We start from the raw sequence: 27,064 nt of genomic DNA, 5'->3' as shown, positions 1-27,064 counted from the left end.
CAGGTTGTAATCGTGAATGCGATATTGGTTCTCCTCTTTCTCTCTCACTCGTGCTAGTCTCTTTTTCTTCGTCTCCTCCTCTTCTCCTTAAATAGTCCGTGACGGCAGTAATTGATTGATTGATATACAGGTGTTTTCCAGATTAGTGGTTGTGAACTCCTCCCATCATCCGTCCTCCTTTACGGGGACAACATTAACTGATACACATACACGCAGTCAATGGGACAATGAAACGAGACACACACAGCACTGACATTTAAACACTATGTGGCACCGCTACAGCATTTCTTTGTATTTTGTTTCTTTCTTGCCTCTCCATTCTTAGGACTGAGTTATCACTAGGAACTAATACTTCTGTTATCCAGAATTTCTTACATCTGGTTTTCTGGCCTCTATTTTTCAATCAGTCAGTATTGTTGTGCTACAAGTGACCTGCACCTCCTCATTTTCCATTGTGTGGTCTGAGTTGTGGTCCCAGTGTCTTTCTGGTGCTGGTAAGTTGTACTTCTTGCAGAGTTTCCAGCGAATGAGCCTGGCCACTTTGTGGTGTTGTGCAGTGTATAATCCTTCAGCAATCAGTACCTCACACCCAGCAACAAAATGTGTAACTGTTTCTAGCTCTTTGTGGCAGAAGTGACAATTATGGGTTATTTTTTTTTGTGTGTTTGTGTGTGTATTTTTTATCTGAACCACTTTGTGTGCAAGGCACTGTTTTGTGCACCTATGATGAGGCGTACAACTTTTGGTCTTAGTTTGAGCCTCATAAGCCATGCATGAGTAAGTTCAGTTTCCACCTGAGGTGGTTGCAGGAGGACAGTGTATTTACCACTTTACTTGTAGTTTCCCCAATTAGAGCTTTGTTTTCATCAAACTTCATGCATTCTTTCTTCTGGTGCTTAGCATTGTACTGTGTTCATCTGTTGGCAAGGTGGGGGAGTTTCTGTCATTTTATTTTCTCTTGTGTGAATTCTTTGATGTTTCTGAAGATCGCTTCTCCGTGAAAACGTTTTACCACATTCAGAACAGCAATATGGCTTCTGTCCTGTGTGAATTATTTGGTGGCTCTGAAGACTGCTTCTCTGTGAAAACGTTTTGCCACATTCAGAACAGCAATATGGCTTCTCTCCTGTGTGAATTCTTTGGTGGATCTGAAGATTGCTTCTCTGTGAAAACATTTTGCCACATTCAGAACAGAAATATGGCTTCACTCCTAAGTGAGTTTTAATGTGCATCTGAAAATTACTACTGTAAGAGAATTGTTTTCCACATTTAGAACAGCAATATGGTTTCTGTCCTGTGTGAACTACTTGGTGACTCCGAAGATCGTTTATCTTTGAAAACCTTTTGCCACATTCAGAGCAGCAATATGGCTTCTCTCCTGAATGAGTTTTAATGTGTTTTTGAAAATTACTACTGTGAGAGAATTGTTTTCCACATTCAGAACAGCAATATGGCTTCTCCCCTGTGTGAATCATTTTGTGGCGCTGAAAACTGCTTCTATCTGAAAATAGTTTACCACATTCAGAACAGTCATATGGCTTCTCCCCTGTGTGGATTCTTTGGTGGCTCTGAAGATTACCTCTTATTGAAAACCGTTTGCCACATTCAGAACAGCAGTGAAGTTTGATTCCTGTATAAAGTTTAAAAGATAAAGAAAATTTAGTTTTTAACCCACCGCTTTCATACTGACATTATCTTACAACACTAAATATTGGTTTAATTTATGAACAAACTTTGATAAGCATAAGCAATCATATAACTTAAGTAGCAAGTAAATAGAGATTTAACTTGTTCATTTTTTTCATTTGTATTTCAACTACTCACCACATGAGCACAATTACAGGAGCCAAAAAGTTAAAATAGTAAAATAAAAAGATCACATGTGACAGGCACAGTCAAACTATTGTTGATTTTTTAACTACATTACAGAATAGCATTATCATTTTGTCATCATATTCTTGTAATGTTATAACATCATATATTATTAATTATTGCAGGTAGAAATTAATAATCATCACCCATCATTAGATTGGAGAGTGCCGTCAAGTATGTGAAATTAACTTTTATTAAACAGAATGTGTCTTAATATTTGTAAACAATTAGTCCAAAGCCACCCGACTCAATATTTTTTTTTTATTTGATTTTAATAAGAGGCAGAGGATAGTAAAGCAAAAACATTTTAATATACAATGGAAACAGAGTAAAATTTAAATGAATAAAACACGCAAGTCACTTGTTATGGTGTATAAAATCTGTAAATTTTGGTTTTATTTTCCATTATATGTTGTTCAAGACAAGACAACAAATGAACTACATTAAGGACAAATCAAAGCATGTCATCTTCCCATACACCTCGCTTTTATAACAGTTGTTCACAGCATAGTGTTAAAAGGGTATTACAGCCTGGGAAAGGAAGACTGAGCCATGCCTCAGGCTATTGATTACTTTATGGATGGACATCTGGGACATCAATTTGGATTACAGCAAAATTCAACAATCGTATTGACAGCCAGCCAATCGGGTGCATGTGTTGTGAAACCACGGCATGACATTTCATAATAAATATGCCTCACTTTGAAAGCAACATCAGAAGAAAGGAAGAAGAAGAGGAGAAACAGAAGAATGGATGAAGACGTCTTTGGTCATCACATAGATTGCTAAATTAAACGCCGTCCTGGGACATTCATCCTTGTCACCTGTGACTTTTTCGTAAGCTTTTTCTAATGACTATATATATAGACTTTCCTATCAGTACCTATTTTTCTATTTATTCTTTGTTCCAGTGGTATTATTATTATTCTTGTAATAAATGCCATGCTGCTTTTAACTTTCTATGCTTTGTCTTAATGTCAAGAGTGATTGAAGTAATAAGTTAGATTTCTTTGAGCATCTCGAGCAGCTGGAGTTTTGCAATTACTGCTGTGCTGCAAGGTTTATTTTGGCTGCAAGTGAGAGCTCCACTCAATAGTAGGAACAGTACGTAAAGAAGGTATTCTTGGCTGATAAATGGCCGATAGTCAAGAGTGCTGAGCCTTTGTATGTTTAAATGTATTTTTGTAGACCAAAAGTAATATTTAGGTCTGAGATATAATTAAAACATCGTATGTTGTTCATGCCGATAATAAGTAAGTCTCTAAAAGTGCTGAGTGACAGGCTGTGTTATTCCTAAAGCACTTGTGTGGCTTAAAGTGCTAAGGTTAATCAGTGTGTGTGTGTGTCAGTCATGGGGCACTGTTGTGGTTAGGGTCTGTGTGTATGCGTATAGCTATGTATGTGTGTGTTCATCTTCAAGTGCAACAGTAGGCCAACCCAATAATGAACTTGACAAGTACACTTACCCTTGAGAAAACAGGTAAAGGGTAAGTGGAGGGAAATACTACGATAATACATCACTGAAAAATCCCAGAGACCCACGTGACACCTGACCTGAAACAGCAAACTTGACACGTGTGGCCAAAATGCAAAATATACTTCTGTCTTCATACCACCTGCGTCAGGGGCTTTTTTTGTTGCAAATTGATTTTGAAATACTTTTAATGTATTTAATTTCTTCAGCTAAAACAGGGGTGTCCAGTAAAGCAGTATCATTTTGTGAGAGTTTTGGTAAATTAATAAAATTAAAAAACACATGAATCACTCCAAAGATTGGAGTTCAGCAGAGGGGAAAGTTTAAGAAAAACATTAAATAAACCTAATTAATTTCCAAGCAGTAGTTCGTGATATTATCTACATGTCTGTAGTATGACTATATTTTTGCTCGACCTGAGACATGGAGGCTAACAAATCTCATCTGTGCAGTCTAAGAGCTCACTTCTTGCTCAGCTTAGCACCAGACAGACAGCAATGACTGCGTACCTGAAATGAATTCTCAACTCTGCACAAGATGGTCATTTACCTTCTCTCTGATTAGCGTCATATTGAGCTTGTTGACTGAATAAAAAAACACAGGTGTATTTAAAAGCTTATTCAGATGCTTCTCAAGACTGTCAATATTACTGTATGCCGAGTGAGAATATTTGGAGGTATTAGCTATTGTCAGGCCTTGAATATGCTCTTTACTAGCCAGTCAAACACAAGGTGGATCTTAAAAAGAGTCGTTGTTTAGTATTATAAATTCCTAAAAAAAACATCCCAATATACATTAATAAATCATTCTTTAGGCAATTAGATTCAACAATAACCTCATATATTTGGAATTCAAAACATTCACGCATCAAAAGAGCGACCCTACAAAGACAAAAGGCAGAAGGTGGCATGGCTCTACCTAACTTCCAGTTTTATTACTGGGCGGCAAATATACAGGCGATAAGAACCTGGACACAAATAGAAGAACATACACAGGCTTGGACCACAATAGAAGTAAAATCCTGCAGTACTTCTTTGTATTCCATGCTCTGTGCTCCAATAAACACACGTTATCGGCAATACACTAATAACCCAATTGTGCTCCACTCACTTAGAATCTGGAACCAATGTAGAAAGCATTTTAAGACGGAGAAGCTTCTATCTGTGGCACCTCTGCAAGAGAACCACCTCTTTCAACCTTCATAAACATATGCAGTTTTTAATATCTGGAAAAAATCTGGAATTAACTTGCTTAGAGATCTTTATATAGACAACGTCTTTGCTTCCTATGAACAATTACATTCCAAATTTAACATTCCAGCTACACATTTCTTTCACTATCTTCAAATCAGGAACTTTGTTAAACAGAACCTTCCAGATTTTCCTCATCTTGCACCCTCGTCCATGCTGGAAAAAATATAGCTCAATCTCGAGGACTTAGACTCCATCTCTATAATATATAAAATCATTTTACAATCCCTCCCTTTCAAAGATCCAAGAGGACACTGGGAAAAAGATCTCTCAATTAATATATCAGAAAAGTAGTGTGGAAAGTAGCAATGCAGAGAATTCACTCGAGCTCCATATGCGCAAAGCATACAATTATACAACTTAAAATTATTTATCGAGCACATCTGTCTCGACTAAAACTCTCCAAAATGTTTCCAGGGCATGATCAAACCTGCGAACGTTGCAACCAAGCCCCAGCCTCACTGGGTCACATGTTCTGGGCCTGCACCAAATTAACATTATTCTGGACAAAAATTTTTAATTACCTTTCAGATAGCCTTGGATTCACAATCCCTCCTAACCCATTAACAGCTGTGTTTGGGGTTCTTCCAGAGGAGCTTAAAGTGGAGAAAGACAAACTAATTGTGATTGCATTCACTACACTTTTGGCACGCAGACTTATTCTGATAAACTGGAAGAATCCAAACTCTCCTCTTTTAAGTCAGTGGGAAACTGATGTGTTATATTATTTGAAATTGGAAAAAATCAAATACTCAGAGGATCCGTCCAGACGTTTTTCAAAACATGGCAGGATCTAATCAGTAATATTTTAAAATAAGTTCATGAAGCACAGAGAATTTATTAATTTAGGTATTTTTACAAGCCTTAAATTTAACGCCGTTTGGCTTGCTCTCTCTCTCAAGGGTGGGGATCGATCTGTTCTTAACTCTATTTTTCTTTTTGTAAAAACTTGATTGCTTTGTATGGAGTGTAATAAAATTAATAAAAAAAAAAAAAAAAAAGTATTATAAATTCCTCAAGTTTAGCACAGATTTGTTTAATAAAATCCACATGAAAATGTGGACGAGGGGAGAATTAGCTGAAGCGTAATGCAGCAGTGTTTAGACAGTGAGGACAAGAATAGAAATACAGTAGTACCTTGAGATACGAGTGCCCCAACGTACAAGTTTTTTGAGATACGACCCGTCACTAAGTTGATTTTTTGCCTTGAGTTACGAGCCAAAATTCGAAATACTGAGCCATCAAAGAGCTTGTCGCCGCACATTCAGAGGAACTGACGACGGAGGAGTTGACGGAACTACAGATGCGGCAACATATGCATGCAGGAGAAGGCAGAGCCGGAGGAGGTTACCTCATAAAGTGAGATAAAGGAAGGGTTTGCAATTTGGGAAAAAAGTTTCGAATTTTAAGGAAAAGAAACACCCTGAAAAAATTACAACTGATCATGCAGCGACTCTATTTAATGACACTTGCCTAACGCTTGAGTTTATTTAAAAGATAACCCTGAAAAAAACTGCAACAGATAGTGCAGCCGTGCTATTTAATGACACTTGCCTATAACACTTAACTTTATTGAAAAGAAAAATCCTGAAAAATTACAAATGATCGCGCAAATGACACTTGCCTAAAACATTTTAGAAACATTCTTAAAGACAGGATGAAACAGACCTCATTGGACAGGTTTTTATCGAAAACCTCTGCAGATGAAAGTGAGGAAGGTGCAGCAAAAAGGGCAAAAATCCGTGAATAACATTCAGTTATTCAGTTCAGCACTTTCTCCACCACCTCCGTCAGCATCTTCAACTCGTCTGATCTCCAAGGTAAATGCTGTACATTATACTGTACTTAATAAAACCAGTTTATTGTAGTATATTCTATTGTATTGTGTTTTTATACATTATTCATTATTTGGAAGTACATTTTTCTTATTTAAAAACATGTAACAAAAAAATTGCAGTGTTTTTTGGGGGTACATCAATCGAGTTTAGATTCATAAATCTGGCAAGTGCCTACAAAAAGGGAGGAATACGCGGTTTAATCAGGGAAGGCGATTCATTGAGCAGGCAGTTAATAAATGTACTTGCACCCATACCGACAATTATTTGGAATTCAGACAAAGAAAGGACAAGATGACTATAATGTGTTATTCTATGTAGGTGTGACAGACTGCAACACAGGTGAGTTTTCATTAACCAATCTCCATCAACACAAAATAAAACCTGCCTCTGAAACATCTCCAGAATCAAAAACCTTCAGCTGTACAGCATAGTGAACTTGGCCCAAAACTCCATGTTTTTTACTAGTGGCTGAGAAGGACAATGCCACACACTAACACGTCGAGACAACTCAATGAATGTCTTTAACAAAAAGAAATGAATCTTGAAACCAGGCTGTATCAGCCAAGCTCAAAGATAATAAATCAGCAACACTCGAGTGCTTGCAAGAAGAAGAGAAGACACTGAGATTAGACAAAAGAGAGGAAAACAAAGAATGGCAATAAAGGAGAACTGTAAATGAAATACGTTATAAGGTGCCAAATGAGTTAACCCAGTGGCCCCACCAACAATCATGTATAATGTAGACTGTAGTTCCAGAATCCCACGCCTAAACCATATATGCAAAAAACTAAACCGTGGTCTCTCAAATAAAAACACAGGAAAAAATCAACAGGTTATGATTATGAGTGGGAAAACATGGAGAGAACTCAGTAAACAATCCCATCCTGACCCAACATTCACAATATAAGAGTCAATGAGGTGAAAATATGAAAAAACACATCTGAAGATAAATATGACATGCAAACAAATATTACACAAATGTGGGTTGAGAGTATGTGGAGCATGAAAGGCTTGTGTCCTGACCCCTCACAACCCGCAATGACTCTCTAATCACATGTGTATGTACACACACGAAACACACACATGAAAAAAAAAAGAAAAGAAAAAGCAGCCATTATGAATCAATATTCAGGAAAAAGTCGAAGCAGTACTGGTATATCATACATAAAAAACAGTCAAAGTGGCCAAGTACCAGTGACATGAAGGAGTCAAAGGCATTGAGCGCCTGTTGAGGGTCAGTGAAATGTCGCTGCACCCCAGTGAAGGAAGTCTGAAGCTTTACCAGACAAATCAGAAAATCAGAAAGATCAATTTGTGGAGCCTTTTTGATCACCAGAGACGAGATCTTGTGGGGTTGGTGTGGTGTTGACTGAATAATTAGGAGTAAAAGTATACCTTTCACCCTTCAAAAGTTACTTTTGAATTTTTGTGTGCATCTTTCAGAATAGAAACTCAGTCAGAGCTGGACGTAGACATGTCACTTTGCCTGGTATGTATTCTATGTGCCCGGCCTGAAATTAGAAATGGTTGAAAACCAAAAAAGCCATTATCTATACTAATAAAAGGTAAAGCCGTCACTGACTCACTCTCTCACTGACTGACTCATCACTAAATCTCCAACTTCCCGTGTAGGTAGAAGGCTGAAATTTGGCAGGCTCATTCCTTACAGCTTACTTACAAAAGTTGGGCAGGTTTCATTTCGAAATTCTACACGTAACGGTCATAACGGTCGATAATGGTAGACAACGTCCGCCATGTTGAACTTTCTTATTTATGGCCCCATCTTCACGAAATTTGGTAGGCGGCTTCCCTGCGCTAACCAAAACCGATGTACGTACTTATTTAGGTGGTATGATGCCACTGTTGGCCGCCATACTGAATTTTCCAAACGTCACTAATACTCCAACTTCCCGTGTAGGAAGAAGGCTGAAATTTGGCAGGCTCATTCCTTACAGCTTACTTACAAAAGTTAAGCAGGTTTCATTTCGAAATTCTACGCGTTATGGTCATAACGGTCAACAACGTCCTCCATGTTGAACTTTCTTATTCATGGCCCCATGTTCACGAAATTTGGTAGGCGGCTTCCTGCGCTAACCGAAACCAATGTACGTACTTATTTCGGTGGTGTGACGCCACTGTCAACCGCCATATTGAACTTTCCAACGTCACTAATTTTCCAACTTCCCGTGTAGGTAGAAGGCTGAAATTTGGTACTTATTTCGGTGGTATGATGCCATTGTCGGCCGCCATATTGAACTTTTCAACGGTCTTTGTTACTTATGGGCCCATCTTCAAGAAATTTGGTATGCGGCTTCCCAACGCTAACTGAATCCTACTTACGTACATATATACGTCCAAAGCCTGCAGCTCGGTCACCGTGTGAGGCGTTGGGTCCCCCATCCCAACGCCTCCCACGTTATTGGAAGCCTGCATATATAAGGCCGTATATCACTCCAGTCTCTACATTCCCTTCCTTGCTTCGCCACAGGATTCACGTCTCCCTGCTGATAACTACAGCCTTTTTATTTAATCCATGGCTTCTCTGCTTTTTTATTGTTCATTTATTATGATTATAGTTATTGTGTAGGTATTTTAGACTTACTTTACATTGTTCAGGTACCCATTTCCTTTATCATTCCAACCGTACCGACATTAACATGTCTATCAAGGTGATCACCATCGATGAAAGAACTGTCACTTACTGAGTGGTTTCCATGCCCGGAGATGGCACCTGCCTTTTCCATTCTCTTTGTTACATATTGCACGGCCATATCAGGCTCACTCCTGATATCCGGAGGAACATTCTGTCTTATGTATTGAATGACTGGGATAGGTTCAAGGTGTGAACTGATGACGGTACAGGAGATAATTATACTACACAGGAGCACTATAAGAGTGAAATGCTTAAGCCCTTCAACTATGCATCTGCATGTGAGTTGATGGCTGCCGCTGAATTGTTCGGTTGTCGCTTTCAAGTGTACCGAAATGGCCAAATATTTTACACCTTTGGACAACCGCCAATGCCTCTTAAACATCTTAGATTCACAGGTGACGATTTCAGTAGTGGACACTTTGATGTTTATAAATGTTTAAACTCTCAAAAGCTGGATGTGATTTTTTTTTTTATTTATTAATTTTATTACAATCAATACATAGCAATCAAGTTTTTACAAAAAAAAAAAGAATTATGCTAAGAACAGAGAAAGCTGGATGTGATTTTATCGAGGAAACCGGTTGTATACTTACAACGCTTGACAGATGCCGAATGTCTCTTCAACACAATTTCTACAAATACTGTCGTAATTGAAACAAACCATGAAACTCAAACCGATTATGACAGCAGCAATCCAAGCTCTGAGATTTGAAACAAGATTACTGTTCACATGGCCAACTGTACGTTGCATGCTCAAGAGTAAGCTCAGCGCACAGCTTGGTCATGTTACAACCGGAGGGCCGAACTGACAACATGGTATAAAAAGAGATCCTTAACAAATAATTATTAGCATATTTTCACTCAGTTTAAAAAGGTTTCATTTTCTTCTTAAAAATTTTAATGCAGTACTTCGCCGCTGCGAAGCGCGGGTATTTTGCTAGTTTCTTCATAAAGCCAAACATTTTCCCACTGTTATTATATGGAACTCAAATAATTCTGATGTTGCCTCTCCTTGATCCATCTTATTGTCTGTAAAGTTTCTTATGGGGAGATTGGGTCTCAGCATAAAAGGAACATATTCTCTGTGTCATGCTGCTCCACTTGAGTACAGACCTGAAAAAAAACTGACAGGAGTTTCTGCTTTTCATTTCTAATTTCTACAATATCACAAAGAAAGTCAGATAACCTCCTCTCTTTTGATGCATTCAAGGTCACACTTAGAACTTCATTTTGCTCCGATATAAAGGCCGTCAGTTGATTAACAGTGGAAACTGCTCCAGAGTTATCAGCCGCCATGGCAGCTTCAATCAAACTCCTCTGGTCTTTTATCACTGGCCTTGAATGCAAAGAAACAGGGTGCGTCTTCTGATCTGAACAATTCAAATGTCACACCAAAAATCACAAAAGGTATGTTGATGCTCTAATGAGACACTTCTGAGGTTAATTTGTAAAAACAGTAATTGCAGGATAGTGTCATGGAGTACTCTTACAACACAGCCATTACTCAATTGAGCATCATGTGGACTCCTAAATGCAAAATGTATACAAAAAGAGCTCATTTAAATCATTAAAGCAATACAGAAGAATGAACAAAGTGAAGTATTAATGCACTGACCCACAGGAGCACCAGTAATCTAAGAAAAAATAATATACGATGAAGAAACCCGAGATCAGAGCCATTACTCGTATTAGTGTCTGCTCTGGATGAGGAGTGGCAGGTGAAACCAGGACTGGTCAGCTTTATCACACACCGGTCTCACTAATACAGCCCTTTATAATATTCATCGAAGTGCACTACAATAACTGAAATTAAATGTGTTGTGTTTTACTGTGTATTAAATTTAATATGAGTTCATGTATGCAAATGAAGTCTTATTTAATTATTCATTCTGTGAGTTTTTATTAACCAATTGCAAGCGTCTGTCACATTTTTGATTAACTTCATTCACATCAGGAGATGTTCCTGCTAAAATTACAAGAAAGGCTTCATTCCTCAACTTGACAGTTTTCCTTACTACTGCTATCCTTCAAAGACTGCTAGGGCTGTCATCATGACAAACATCAACAAGCTCCTGTCCAGAGCTCCTTACAGTGGCCTGTGCTCCAGAGTTCTTGAAAATGATCAATTCAGTTTCTACCGCATAGATAATAATGTGTATACTGTAAATAGCATAACGACAAAGATACTGAGAAGAAAATAATCAGGGGATAATAAAACTATTGAGCCAAAGGGAGAAATGAAAGTCAATCTGAAAGAAAGCACATAATTCTTAAATGAAGAAAACAGAAAGAAAACAATCTGTTTGAAAAAGCACAAACACAGGACTTCTTCTGCAATTTCAAATACTCGAGAAATGCCCAAGGCAAACTTAACACAATCACCAATATGATGTCATAATAATCACATGATTATTATGGGCGAAATCTTTACTAAACACAATTTGATACTCATGACAATCAATAAATAACATTAACATTCTAACACACCAAGACTTCTCAGATGCATATGTAAAAAAAAGTCCTATGAAAATCTAAACCCCACCTTTCAATGTCATCAGCTTTTCCATCAGCTGAAATATAGCACTAGCTGAGCAACCTGAACATCTACCATTAAATGTTAGACAAGTCAAAGCTGGAGAAACTTAAACAATACTAAAGTAAAGCAAAAAAAGGCCTGCTACAAGAGAAAGGGAGATGAAGTAATACATAAAGTGAAGAGCTAAGGCAACAACAAAGCCTTTAATTTTCTCTCAGGTGACTGCAGCTCTATTAGAACAATCTGGACGAGAACAGGCCATTCAGCCCAGTGTAGCTCACCAATCCTATCCATTTAATTCTTCTAAAATAATATCAAGTTGAGTTTTGAAAGCCCCTAAACTGCTACGGTCTACCACACTACTTGGCAGCTTATTCTATTTTCTGCTGTTCTTTGTGTAAAGAGCAACATCTTAATGTTTGTGCAAAGTGCAACCAGAACTGCTTGTCAACTGTATCGCCGTGTTCTTGTACGCATTAAGGTCCGATGGCCAGAGAGGACAGGGAAAAGGAAAAAAAAACTCCAGATGGCTAGAGAGAAAAAATAAAATCTGCAGGGATTCCAGACCAAGAGACCACCCAGTCCCCTCTGGGCATTCTACCTAACATAAATGAAACAATCCTCTTTGTATTTAGGGTTCTCATGGAAGGACTTGATGATGATGGTCATGCAGACTTCTGGCTTTTAATCCATCAATGTAGGAACATCATGATGCTTTGAATAGGTGGTGGTGGCGCAGGTCACCACCACAAAAAAGAAACAGAAGAGACAGTAGGGGTTAGTATGGATTTTAGAGCCACCATGAATAGTTATTATAATGAATTGAATATACAGAGTATCAGGATTAAATTAAAGTGAAGTTATGAGAAGGCCATGTTAAAGTAATATGTTTTCATCAGTTTTTTTTGAAGTGCTCTACCATATCAGCCTGGCGAATTCCTATTGGCAGGCTATTCCAGATTTTAGGTGCATAACAGCAGAAGGCCGCCTCACCACTTCTTTTAAGTTTTGTTCTTGGAATTCTGAGGAGACACTCATTTGAGGATCTAAGGTTACGATTTGGAATATAAGGTGTCAGACATTCTGATATATAAGATGGAGCGAGATTATTTAAGGCTTTGTAAACCATAAGCAGAATTTTAAACTCAATTCTGAATGACACAGGTAACAAGTGCAGTGACATCAAAACTGGAGAGATGTGCATGGATTTTCTTTTCCTAGTTAGGATTCTAGCAGCTGCATTCTGCACTAGTTGCAAATGAGTTATGACTTTTTTGGGTAGTCCTGAGAGGAGTGGGTTACAGTAATCTAATCGACTGAAAACAAAAGCGTGAACTAATTTCTCAGCATCTTTCAGTGATATAAAAGAGGTCTAACTTTTGCTATGTTTCTTAAGTGAAAAAATGCTGTCCTAGTGGTCTGATTAATATGTGATGTAAAATGCATGTTACAGTCAACAGTTACCCCTAAGTTTTTTACCTCCGTCTTGACTTTTAATCCTAATGCATCTAGTTTATTTCTAATAGCCTCATTGTATCCATTATTGCCAATCACTAAAATTTCAGTTTTCTCTTTATTTAGGTCGAGAAAATTACTATTCATCCATTCAGAAATACAAGAAAGACATTGTGTTAGTGCATCAAGAGAATCGGGGTCATCAGGTGCTATTTATAAATACAGTGGTGTGTCATCAGCATAGCTGTGGTAGCTCACGTTGTGCCCTGAGATAATCTGACCTAACGGAAGCATGTAGATTGAAAAGAGCAGCAGACCAGGATAGAGCCTTGTGGAACACCATATTGAATATCATGTGTCTTTGAGTTGTAATTACCACAACTAACAAAGAATTTTCTCCCTGCCAGGTAGGATTCAAACCAATTTAAGACACTGCCAGAGAGGCCCACCCATTGACTAAGGCGATTTCTAAGAATGTTGTGATCAGTGGTGTCAAATGCGGCACTCAGATCTAAGAGGATGAGAACAGATAAATGGCCTCTGTCTGCATTTACCCGCAAGTCATTTACTACTTTAACGAGTGCAGTTTCTGTGCTGTGATTTATTCTAAAACCTGACTGAAATTTATCAAGAATAGCATGTTTATTGAGATGGTTATTTAACTGCATAATGACTGTCTTCTCTAGAATTTTACTTAAGAAGGGCAGGTTAGAGATGGGTCTAAAATTTTCAAAAGCAGATGGGTCAAGATTATTTTTCTTGAGTAAGGTTTTAACTACAGCAGTCTTAAGACAGTCTGGGAAGACCCCCGTATCTAATGACGAATTAACTATGTCAAGAATATTATCAATTAGCTGTGGTAAAGATGCACAGAGATGGACACTCGGTTGAATTAAGCAGCTCGAAGAATGTGTTGCTTAAAATCTTCAATAGAAATTAAATTGCTTTACAGATGTAAGAAAAAGTTTGCAAACCCTTTGGCATCTCCTGAATTTTTGCCTAAATTCCTCCTGAGGATGTGGTCTGATCTTCAACTGCACTACAATAACAGACAAACACAAAAAACCTGAACTCATAACACACAAACAACTGGACTGTCAATGCTGAACACATCATGTAAACCTTTACAGTCCAGTCAAGTCAGGTGTTCAACCAATGAGAGGAGACTGGAGGTGTGGTTTAGAGGCACTGAGACAAATAAAAGGAACGAAATGTGGGTTCTTGCAAAGCCATCTCTCCTCGATAAAGATCTGCTCGTGAACAAACAGAACAAGAAGATAAGAAATGTAACAGACACGAGGAGACCATTCATAAGAACATTAAGGTTCTAAGTTTAGCTAACAGTTAAGCTGTCCCAACATCACATCAAGGTAACTCAAAGATTGTCAAGAGGAGATAAGAAAGCGAGAGGAGAATAAACCTGGGAAATTATGACAAAGGGCGATAAAAATAAAGCTTGGAGAGCAAATATAGGCGTTTAAAAGAACATGTTTGTGTATTTAGTGCTTTCAAATTTTTTCAAATATTACTTGCTTATTCATTTTGATTGTGTAATTTCAAGATTTGTTTATATTGTGTTGTTTATTAATTACCCAAATATCTTTGTATTTTGTGGGCGAGACCCTAAGAGGTGGGGTCACACCAATGTCACATCTGAAGGACCACCCCTAGCGTTCATATTTGATATCACAGGGCTCCAGGCAGAAAAAAAAATTGGGAGCCATTGGCTCCTAAACCCAAAATATTTAGGAACCAAATGCTTTTTTTGGGAGCCATAATCTGTACCGCATGGCAAATGTGAAATAAAGAAGAAATAATATTTACTTGTATTGTTTGTTTCTTTGGTCTACCTCACACTGCCTTTCCTTTCTCCTATCTGAGCTATTTGACATGCCTACTAGTGTCCTCTGCAAGGTCTTATAGATAATAATAACAGAAGAATAAAAGAGACATAAATGTGAACAGTGCAAATGTTTACTAATAAGCAATAATTCAAGTCCAGAGTCTTATACACAACATGTGTAAGGAACACTACAAATACAAACACTGAAAATGTCTTACACATAATAACACAAGAATTAACACAATAACAAACATTATAAACAATTATTTCTGAAATAATCATTTTGCAATGAGTGTACAAATATAAAGAAATGAATTACTCTTCATGCTCACTGTCACTAACCATTACAATGTCAGCATCGTTAGGCCAGCCAGTATACTTTGTTCTGCGCTTTTTTTTGCTGGCTGACAACCAGCGCTTTACACTGCGCTCTGGGTCAAAAAGCTCAAGTGTATAGGGCCCTCTGTACTGATCCTTACCAAGTCTTCCAGTGTTTCTACACTGAGGGAGTTGTGCACTTTTGATTTTATTCTGTTTTTTGCTGAAAATCCTCGCTCGCTCTGAGCTGCAGATATCAGAAGCACCAGTATTATTTCGACTAAGTGAAGCAGATTTTTAAAATCTGTACAGAATGGCTCCTTGCTCAGCATCACTGTCCATAGGTCACCGTAAGTCTTATCCATAAACTGACCCTTCACTAATATTTTCAACATTAGTCATTCCTTCTGCACAGCTGTGACATCACTGCCATTTTTTGATAAGAGCTCCCTGTACCATTTAACAAGTGTGTCTATCTCACACTTGCCATAGCTATCAATGTCCTCTGGCCATGCATCATGACAAAACACTGAAAATGACTTGATGATTTCTGATCCCTTTGAATGTCTGTGTTGTGTAACACTTGACATCATGTTCGCAAACCTGATCTCCAATTCTTTAACAGTAATGTCAACTGTTTTTTCAGTTGTGGCCTTTAGATCACTTCTGAATGTGGCCTGATTTTGGGGGCCTTTCAGTTTAACATTTTGGAAGGTTATGACTGCGTGGCAACTTGCAGCCCTCTCACTCCTGCTTGTTGATGGCCCTTCCTGTTGCACTGAACCTTCAGGCTGAGAACCTAAGTGCTGTAAGAATTCCTGCAGCTTCCCTTCTGTCAAAGCATCTTCCTTCAGTCCTTTAATTGTTACCACACAGCCCACAACTGCAGCAACTGCCTGAGAAAGTATAAGAGAATTTTTTTGAAGTGTAAGGCTCAGCTTTGAGACCTCTGAAAAAAGGTCATGTAAAAAGTGACAAAAGGCAACGAAAGAGGCTTTCCATTTGCTGAACAATGTGTCTGGCTCTTCCCTTTATGTCTATGTTTCTGGACATGACTGCAAGGTGCTCCATATGATGATGTACAGCAGTGTACTGCCCCTGACCTGTTGCATAGTTTGAATGGAGAAAAACTGAGAGTTCCCGATAAATGTGTGGCAACTAGCGCTGAGTTTTTTACTGCTGATGGGTTTCGTACTGTGCATCCTAACTCTGCTCCTATAGCCTTCAGCTCCCGCTTGCTTTTGGAACTGAAATGATACGTTTTCCACACTAGTTGTAGAAGGTCATAAACTTTTTCAATCATTGGCACTGACCTTTGTGTGTTTAGCATTGCCAGTTCCAGCCATTGGGGTAGACAGTGGAAAGACAAAGCATGTTCACCTATCTCTTTTCTGAAAAGTGCCCCTATTCCCCCTGTTGTACCCATGTTCACGCTTGCACCATCTGCTCCAAAATCACTCATTTTATGTACCCATCAATTTGGGTTGGTTGGGTCAGCATTCTTTCCAACAAGACAATGACCCTAAGCACACAGCTAAAATAACGAAGGAGTGGCTTCACAACAACTCTGTGACTGTTCTAGAATGGCCCAGCCAGAGCGCTGACTTAAACCCAATTGAGCATCTCTGGAGAGACCTAAAAATGGCTGTCCACCAACGTTTACCATCCAACCTGACAGAATTGGAGAGGATCTGCAAGGAGGAATGGCAGAGGATCCCCAAATCCAGGTGTGAAAAACTTGTTGCATCTTTCCCAAGAAGACTCATGGCTGCATTAGCTCAAAAGGGTACTTCTACTAAATACTGAGCAAAGGGTCTGAATACTTAGGACCATGTGATATTTCAGTTTTTCTTTTTTAATAAATCTGCAACAATTTCAAAAATTCTTTTTTTTGTCAGTCAATATGGGGTGCTGTGTGTACATTAATGAGGAAAGAAAAATAATTTAAATGATTTTAGCAAATGGCCACAATATAACAAAGAGTGAAAAACTGAAGGGGGTCTGAATACTTTCCATACCCACTGTATATTTGTGATCTAGGGGTGGGCGGTATGACCAAAATTCTATATCACGGTATTTTTCTAAATTATATCGGTTTCACGGTATTTGACGGTATGTTTTTTCCCCATGCATGAATGGATGTTAACCACATTTTCCACTGCAATTACTTCAGTAGACTGGTTAAGAATAACCTATTCCACTGTAATGAGCATTGTATGTTATATAAAAAAAACATTTTAATGTGCACACAAGTATTAATACAGGTTTACATGGCCCCATAAAGTGATAGTTTTCAAGGGGATGGCACTAATGAAGAGAAGGAATCACATTGCATGACAGATGCAGTCAAAATATAGAACCTTTTTATTGAACAAATTTTGCAAAAACTTAAACTATAATTTTGACAACATATTGTCAACCATCCAAAGAGGCATTCAGACTTAGTATAAAATATCCAGAGGTGCTTGTCAAAAGTTGTATTGCACTGAACATGTCTTAGAAATGGAATAAATAGTAAATATTTTTTGTAAACCAACTACACTTTCTGTTAATGTTAACAATCTCTGTCCACTGACATGTTAAAGTGATATTTTTTAACTTTACCATCATTAAACTGCATAATATTTAAACTAATAAATATTAACAATAAAAAAAATAATAGTGCAACTTCCAGTAATAATACTATTACTTAAAACTTCAAGCCCAGGTACCTTACACAGTATTCACCAAAATAAAATAAAATAAGTGCAACTTGGTGATGACATATTTACCAACTGAACCGACATTAAGGCAAATTGCATTAATATGGACCTTGCTTCAAGCTAAGCTACATACATAAATAATAAAACTGCAACTTGCATTTATAAAGCTATTTGTGACATAGTGGGTCTGCGGCTTAAAAAAAAAAAAAGTTTTTAAATCCAGTTCGCCATGTCTGTCTCCGTGGGCGCGATTGCACGACTGCTGGGAGTTGATGAGGTGATTGGGGCGAGTTGCACCCGATCGTTCCCTATTGATTCATCGGCTTACTGCGGCATGCGAATAAGGCGCTGCGCTGACGGAGATGTATATTTATGAGCCGGCAGCATAGGGGAAAGCAAAAAAAAAAACAGATAGAACACAAGGAGGTTAAAGAAGGGAAAAGGCAGTCATGGGAGATGATCCAGACACCAGGAAGGTGAAGGCAGCACAAGCTGGGGCTCCGTGAGAGAGCTCAGGCTTAGGCGATCTAGGGGCTGGTTCATCCCACTAACTAAGCATGTAGAGTGGGGCGAACGAAATGTAAGACCACCCAATGGATCCGAGGAGTGTCCGAGTGAGTGCGAAGGAAGACGGGAGGTGTGCGAATCTCGGACGGTCTGACTGCGCAGTGTGGCGGCAGCCAACACAGGAGTTGGCAGAAAGCAGTTTGTGCTGCAAAGGCTCCACCAGCAACGCCCGTAAAGGGTGAGCACTTGGAGACAGAAAGTGGTGTGCTGTGATCGGAGAGACTGGATTTTAACGGATTTATTATGGATTTTATCCCCACATTTCACTGGTTTATTGGATTTGCTATTTATTTGGGTAATGTATTTTTCTGAACACTGCACAATGGACACTTTTAGTTTTACATTTGACTGTTTTTAACAAAAGCACTTGTGCACTTTCCACCACCCCCTGACTTCAATGAGATTTCTCAGCTCATCTCGGTCATAACTATCAACGGTGTTGGTTCAACAGATTCCCACGTGGGAAGAGGGAGTCTGTAGGGAACCGGCATCGTCACACTATTACACAGTAACCAGGTACATTACACAGTATTGAAAAAAAATATAAAACAAGTACAACTTGGCTTGCAGTATTATCCAGTAGTCCAGTACTATAGAAACAGTATTCACACATTGGAACATAATGGTCTGTATCTGAACTTTGAAAACCAAAGTATTTTCAGACAACAGACACGGCACCTTTTTTCGTTAAAAAGTTCTTCTGTGTCATCATGTTCAACTTTGTTGTCTGCTACAGCTTCCGTTTAGGAATGTTCTTTCTCCATTTTCAGTGCTCAATACCTCCACTAACGCATGTAGTCTGTGGCATTCCTGTTTTGCGGTGCAGCAGTGAAAATGGTCCCCCCTTAAACAGCTTCCCGCTGCGCCAGGTTCCGAACGTTGTTTAGGCTATTTAAACTGCTGTTCCAGTATAAGACAAATCCATATCATAAGAAAAATAAAAAACAGTTTCTGGTATGAACCGGTATACCGCCCAGCACTAGTCTTTCACTCTCAGATGCAGACCAAAGCCAGATATTCTTGAATGCGGGTGGTGGGGTCTTAACGGTTGAGGAGGAAGAGGCTGATCTACCAGCCCATGAAGTTCTACAGCATCATGATTGCATACAGAGGTGACAAATTAGCAGACTCCATAGGTGAATGTTTTCAGGTTGGCAGTTCAAGGAGTGTTCATATATACATATTTAAAAAGTGACTATGATTTACAAAAAGTAAATTTTGTAGTAATGTGCATACATCCGTTTATAAATCTGATTTTTTTCTGGGTGTACACATTTTCCAGTTTTGTTTTTTTTTTTGTGTGTGTGTGCATATTTTCACACTCAATTCCATGCTATGTTTTATAAATGTCACCCCTGGTCTGGTGTGTGGGTCTTGCCTGAATCCCAATGTCACCATGTGTGTGTTCCCATTTCACAGTGGTTTGGAGGTAAAAGATCACTGCACACCACTGCTATAACCTCATGGTAGAATCACAGTTTAGGGCTTTTTTGCTTCTGCAGGACCAGGACAGGATGCCATCATCAATGTAGCACTGAATTAAAAATTGTTACAAAGAAATCTGATAGGAGATGTCATGAAAGCTTGAGAGAAGTTAGGTAATGAAAAAGACAATCAGCTGTAAAAAAAAAAAAAAAAAAAAAAAGAAGTCAACAAGAGAAAAGCTTAAACAGAAGAAAGCTGGTATTCCAGACAAGCCAATCAGAACAAAGACCTTAGGATTTGTTGGCTTTACCTGATCACTGAAGGAATCCCTGAGACATCAAGAAACTGAAAACTTTCTAAAGAATGAAAAGACAAGAAATTGAACCCGGAGTGGCAGCCGCAAGAAATGTTTAGTGAAGGTCATTGCAGCTAAAGGAGGATCAGAAGGTTTCTAAAGACAGGGGATCACAAAATGGACTGTTCCCATGTTTAAATAATGTACCCAGGAATGACAAGGGTCTCATTGTTTGTTATTAGTTAAAGATGACTGTGTTTGTCTGTTATAGGAACTTAATTGAAGATCAGACCACAGAATTAGGAGAAATAAAAGGAATTCGAAATTACTCACAAAATGTTCTTTTTTTTTAACCAAAGACAGGCTTAGAGTGTTTGCATAATGTTACAAAAAATAATTGAAGAAGTGCAGATTCCTAAACCCTATAAACTGTAGTGAAATTGCAGGGTTTAACATAGTTTGAATGTTTGTCTAAGTTTCTTTAAAAAAAAAAAATCACAAGACAGCACTTTCAGACCCATAACCCTGACCCTAAATGTACACCGATTGTTATTTTTCACTTACTTGTTTCAGATGACGTCTTAGGTGGTGACTGACCTTCCTCAGTCCTAGGAGATGAAATTCCTTCAGTGGTCTTTGTGTCAGACTGTAATGATTCATATTTTACATTGATAGAAGACTCCGGAGATGAAGAGTGTTTGCTTTGAGAAGAGACTAACCCGGTCACTGCTCCATCTTGATCTCCATAATGAAGGTCATCTTCCTTGACACTCTCCATACTCCTATAGCTGGCCATCTCAGTGCTGACACACTCCTCTTCATCCTGCTCTTTAATACTGACTGACCCCAGTTCATTGTCCTCTTCCTTGATGTCCAGACTCTCCTGTTTGGGGTGGACACTCTCCCAATCACAGTCCTCCTCCTTAACATTTATGGTCCTCTCCTCCATGATATTCATGTCAGCCTCACACGTCTCCTCTTTCACATCCATTTAAACATTACAGTAAATGGTAGATTTTTCTCTCTCTGTGGAAAACAACAGGATATAAACAGGATAACAGGATAATAAAACTGCATCATTCAGATCTAAAGACATTTGATTTTTATAACGTCCTGTTAGTTAAAGCTGATGTCAAGTCAGACAGTTCATAGCAATCAGACAGTAACTCATAACTGTTCATGTCACATTACCTGTAAAATGGGTTTGAGAATGAAAGGAAAGTCCAACAGGCTAGAAGAACAAGGAGGTCATCTTGTACAGATGTGTGTCAACATTATTCACTACTTTGATTGAACTTGTCTAATGTGACATTGCCCCAACCTTGCAAAATCCCAAACCATTATTTAAGTCACAGCCTTTTTTTTTTACATAATCTTAGCGAGATGGAGGCAGTTGGCAGTGTGTCCCTGCAAACATGGCCACCTAATGTGAGACACCCAATGTCTGACTTCAACTAGTCTGCGACTCGCTAAGATAAATTTAAACAGGTTTGATTTTGTTTTTAGCCTTAGCAGACTGTGTGCAGGAGAGAAGACAACCAGTGAATGTTTCCCTGAAGTAGAAGGCATAGAGTTAAGTGAAGGGGAATAAGAAACTGCAGGTTTTGAACCAAACAAAAATAAGAGATGCTCCTCTTTCAGTTGTTTCGTGTATCAGATAGCAAAATAAAAGGGGAAAAAATAAAATGAAGGGCGAAGATTGCTGCTGAAGAGCTACAGCTGTTAACCTTTAGTACACGACAGGCATCATCAGCAGCTTGCTATTGGCTGTTAGAAAAAGGGCCGAGAACGACTCTGCTGAATGGTCGGCACACAATCGCTAAATGTGACAATTGTTTAAATTAACGTGGTCAGGTGATGAGATCAGCGACTGTGGTTGGAAAATCTGACATGCTCCAAGGCAAAAACGTTCTTCAAAACTGTCATTTTCAACAACTTTGAAACAAGTTTCAAGTTTATCAGCTTCATCTTGTTTAAGGACACGCTGCACACATCACAAATATTTTAGTACTTAACACATTAATAAACTCCTATTAAACAGCAGCACCAACCAGTGTTGTGAGGTTGGCATGGTGGAGGCCTTGTGTGCCTCAGTCTGTCTTTTTAACGCTCCATTTGTGCTTCTGACGGACCGGTTTGCGAAGGGTAACCCTAAGGGCTCATTTATACTTCACGCAACGCGACGCATGCTGCAGCGGACGCTCCTGCTACGCAAGCGTTGAAGTGTTTATACTTGCGCGCGTACTTTACGTAAATCTGGAGGAGTCCACCAGGTGGCAGTGTGAGATATTATCACGGTGAGAACATGTTTGGCTTCTCTGTGTTGTGAATTGCCTAAAACACCTATTAAATTCCGATAACACCTTACCGCAATATCTGTGAAAAGGATGTTTATTGATTAAATCCATCAATCCAGGGATGTGTCCATTCCAACAAGCACTGGGCACGACTGAGAAACAATCCCTGGACGAGGTCTCCGCTCATCGCAAGGTGAATACAAGCACACACATACACTAGCGTCATTTTAGCGGCACCAAATCCCCAAATCTGCTTATCTTTGGAAGGAAACCGGAGCACAGTGTGGAATACAAGCAGGAAATACCAGCAACGTAACTCCCTGCGAGACAGCAGTGCTATCGATCCGCCACTGTGACACCCCATGTGTGTAATTATTAATAGTATTCATTATTTAAATGAAATTATATGTAAAATGTAACACACACACTTTAATGCATTTCATCATGAAAGTGATATCAAGTATGAATCTAAAGATTCTAAATGTGCAGAGAGTTGGAATATCAGACATTTAATTTGTTCTGTGTGGTGATCTTTTGCTGCTTGCCGCAGCTGTCAGGTCCAAGAAGCTCGTAGCGATTAAAAACTGGGATGACGCGTTCTGACGGTCTGCTTTAATGATGAAGTAAACTACGAGGTTAAAGTGGACAATTCGAGATTAAAGCTGAAATTTCCACTTTAATCACAAAATATACGTTTTCACCGTGTCCTTTATTTTTTTCTCAGTGGTTCAAATATAACGCTATACATTATGTTGCAGTTGTTAAGTTGCAAAAATAATAAAATTCGAGATTTAATCTCGAAATGTCCACTTTAACCTCGTAGTTTACTTTATCATTAAAGCAGATCATCGTAAACGTCATCCCAGTTTTTAAACGCTACGAGCTTCTTGGACCTGACAGCAGGTAAAGTAAAAAAATAAAAAATAGACGGCACAAAAGATGGTATGTGAGACTTTTAAAATGTATCGTGTCATTACGATCGGGAATATGCGACGCTTGAATATAAAAGCACCACGAATGCATCTGTATGTCAGCATTTTGCTTCAACACTTTGAACCATTCATCAAACAGCAAAGCGCGCACATCGATCCCCGAAGGATCTCCATAGAGGCTTGCTGTCACATGTAGACAGTAAACAGAGACTCTGACGTCACGTTCCGACTTTTAGCACACTGCGCCCCCCAACTTTTTGCTGGTACTGCAACTCGCGCACGCGTCACGTTAATTTCTGAGGACCTGCTCAGAGGACGCGTGAAGTGAACGCTGGGAACGCGTGGCAGCCATGATGCGGACGCGTACGCGTTCTGAGCGTGAAGTATAAATGAGCCGTAACAGGGGGGTCCAGAGTAAAAGTTGCTCATTATTGACCTTCATGAAAATTAAATGAAAGTGGGTCTTGTGGAGAAGAGGGATGGCAGTCCTGTCAGTGGAGTTCAACTAAGAGTGGCACATGGGGTGACACACACAGCCTGGTTGGGTCTGTATGATAAAGTCACATGTATAAGTAGCCAAATGGACCTTAACTTCCACCCCACCACGTGGTCCCGTGCAAAACAAACACAACTATAAGTTATTGGGGTACCGGAAGAAAACCAGAGTACCCGTACAGGGCAGGAGCCAGCTATAGACCACCATAGGGTACAATCACATTCAAGTCCACGACCACACCAAGACAAGTCAGACTTGCCAGGCCACTAAACCAGAGTATCTTTAGAGAAGTGAAGAAAATAAGAATAAAAGAGCAGACATGGAAACTGCATAGAGACTTAAAAAACAGGCGGAGATTCAAATTCATTCTGACAGAACTGTAAGGCAGTAACACAAACCACAAATCTCTATTAACTTCTCTAATACTCACTAACAGACATTACTGGATTGGCTTTAACACTGAAACATGGGAGTTTGTCATATTTCATACAAGTTAAACGGGAAAAAAGACACACATTTAAGTGTCCATTCAAGCAATGCATGTAAATGTCTGCTATCTGCATTGGGTTAAGCAGGTTTGAGGCCGTGTGTGTAAATACAGATACTGACTACCAACCTTTAACAGTTAACAACATATAATTTATACTCTTAAAGGGAAGAGCCAAGCAAAATGACACCTTTTATTGGCTAACTAAAAAGATTATAATATGCAAGCTTTCGAGGCAACTCGGGCCCCTTCTTCTTGGATTACATCTTGCCTGAAGAAGGGGCCTAAATTGCCTCGAAAGCTTGCATATTATAATCTTTTTAGTTAGCCAATAAAAGGTGTCATTTTGCTTGGCTCTTCTCTACATTCATAATGGCTAACACGGTACAACACCCTAGTACTACATACTCTTAAAGGCGAATTACTTCATAGCAGCACTGCCGTTCTCTCTCACTATACCTTAGTATTTGTATTTTCTAAGACTCTTCTCCACGGTCATGGACTCCAGTTCGTTTTTCACTTTTACTAATTTGACTACTCGCGATTCTTTTAATGGCCGGCCGGTCACCATCTACGGGACAAAAGAGAAACAAAGGCAGGAATCAAAGCGCCGTACGTGTGGAATGGCCGTCTCTCCGATGTCTGCGATTCGAGAAGGAATCGACAAAAGGAACACACGGTAAGGAATGAACAGGCGCCAGCGGTGTGACTGGGTGGTACCATTTAAAATTTGGGACTAGGACACGTTACGTGAACCGCAGATACCAATGAACAGAAACAGCACGCGGGTGGCCACACAAGGATTCACTCGAGCAAAGTTCAGCGGGGGGCTCACGAACGCGCTGCTCGACTCTCACTCAAGTCGCGCGCGGAGGTTCTAATGAAGCGAATGAAAACTCACACATCCATAAAGTGCATCCCCAAAAGCAAGAGCACTTACTGTCTGCCTCGTGACGATGGGATTGTTTCTGAACTCGTTCACACTTCTGTCTCACTCAGTAACAGTTCTGCGCCCGCAACGTTTCTCAAAGCGAGACAGTGGCAGCGTGGCAACAGTAGCCGTCGCATTAGATGACGTCATCATGCGGCTGACAGGGTCACGTGACTCTGTTGCCTGCGCTTTGCCTGGAGAGATGCTGGATGGCTCAGTGCCCGGCTGCCTTATGGGAGGCTATAAAATCAACAGAGTCAACGGAGGAGCTGCGTTTGTTTGGTGCTGCCAGAGAGCCGTTTGTTTTTCTGATCATAGACATCCTCCTGTGTGTCCCCTCCGAGTGCAGTAGTCGTTGTATTCACGTGTGTTAGTCGCTGTTATCACTTGTCATGGCTTTGTGCGCTGAGAGCTTTGAGAGCAGTGACAGTGCTTGGCTAACCTGTTAAATACACTTTGTGATGTGCCTGGGTCATATGTGACCAAAATATTTATTTTATTTCAAAAGGGAAACAAATTTTATTGCTAATATTGTGCACTTTTTTATTTTTATGAACTTTGAGATATGCCTTGGTCAGATGTGAGCAAAATGTTTATATTTTTTCATTTCAAAAGTTGAATAAAAAAACAGTATTGCTGCTACTTCAGATTCTGTTCAGTTGTAGCGTTTTAATTGATTTTTATGCACTTTTTCATGTGCCTGTGTCAGATGTGACCAAATTTAAAAGGGTAACAATGAATAAACATGACTTTTTTTCAGCACATTCATTTGTGTTGGTTAAAATTTGTCTGTTGTTTACTGGTCACTGAAAATGTCTGGCCCAGCTATATTTCTTGGTTTGAAAATCTGGCCCAACTGAATTTGTAATCGAATAACCGTGTTGTATACAGGACTCCAGATGAGGCCTCACCAGAGTGTTATAAAGCTGGAGCAGAACCTCCTGTGACTGGAACTCCACACATCAAGGCGCTATATAACCGGACATTCTGTTAGCCTTCTTAATGGCTTCTGAACACTGTCTGGCACTTGACAGAGTCGAATCCACCACGACTCCTAAATCCTTCTCATAAGGTTGACTTTTTATTTTCAGACCTCCCCAGCATTACACCTTGTGCACAAAGGAGAGTGAAACATCTTATAAAAGACTCTCTAATAGGACTGGGCACTCTTATAATAATAAAAATGGCACTTTACCAAGTTTGTTTGGTTCCTCATAGACCACTGCTCGACCAGGAACCATTTCATTCATTTACATATGAAGTGGGCTCTTCATGCTTTAAAAAGGCCCCTGTGAGGCCAAAACAGAATATTAGGCTACCTAACAGGGCACCGAGAGGTCAAGAAAACGTGAACTGAGCCTGTGGTTACTGGAGGAAGGGAGAGACCTTTTAAAATCAGGAAGAAATGGGGATTCCACATATCTACTTCATCTATTTACAATTATTAATAGAGCTTGTGAAATAGATAGATAGAGTGGAAAGGCACTATAAGATAGATAGATAGAAATGTATTTCTTCAAATGAGATATTTAGCTTTTTGCAGAGGCTCTTTAAATAAATAATTTATGGATCTAAATAAAAAGTTCTTTCTGGAACCTTCATATGGATTTGGAAACTAAAAATGATTCTCCTTTACAGCATCACTCAGAGGAATCACTTTGGCACCTTTATTTGTAAGCGTGGGGCTACAGTT

At 39.2% G+C, this 27,064-nt stretch overlaps 2 protein-coding genes across 2 annotated transcripts in view; both read right to left on the bottom strand.

The window, feature by feature from the left end:
* LOC120533562 (gastrula zinc finger protein XlCGF26.1-like) overlaps positions 1-27,064 on the bottom strand; it is an 813,484-nt gene that overhangs the window by 439,418 nt on the left and 347,002 nt on the right. The gene's annotated exons all lie outside the window — the stretch shown is intronic.
* On the bottom strand, positions 249-25,490 carry LOC120533532 (zinc finger protein 239-like). The gene is made up of 3 exons (XM_039760467.1): positions 25,381-25,490; positions 20,793-21,254; positions 249-1,630 (listed from the first exon to the last, which is right to left on the bottom strand). The coding sequence occupies exons 2-3, from the start codon at positions 21,217-21,219 to the stop codon at positions 897-899; spliced, it is 1,161 nt and encodes a 386-aa protein (XP_039616401.1). The 5' UTR covers positions 21,220-21,254; positions 25,381-25,490; the 3' UTR covers positions 249-896.

The sequence above is a fragment of the Polypterus senegalus genome, chromosome 8 (genome assembly GCF_016835505.1).
Source record: "Polypterus senegalus isolate Bchr_013 chromosome 8, ASM1683550v1, whole genome shotgun sequence".
Classification (NCBI taxonomy): domain Eukaryota; kingdom Metazoa; phylum Chordata; class Cladistia; order Polypteriformes; family Polypteridae; genus Polypterus; species Polypterus senegalus.
This window is presented reverse-complemented; position numbering and strand designations above follow the sequence as displayed.

Coding starts and splice junctions, on each gene's coding strand:
- LOC120533532 (XM_039760467.1), bottom strand. CDS start 21,219: ATGGATGTGAAAGAGGAGACGTGTGAGGCTGACATGAATATCATGGAG. Junction 1,631..20,792: donor TAAGACGTCATCTGAAACAA/GTAAGTGAAAAA, acceptor AACTTTATACAG/GAATCAAACTTCACTGCTGT.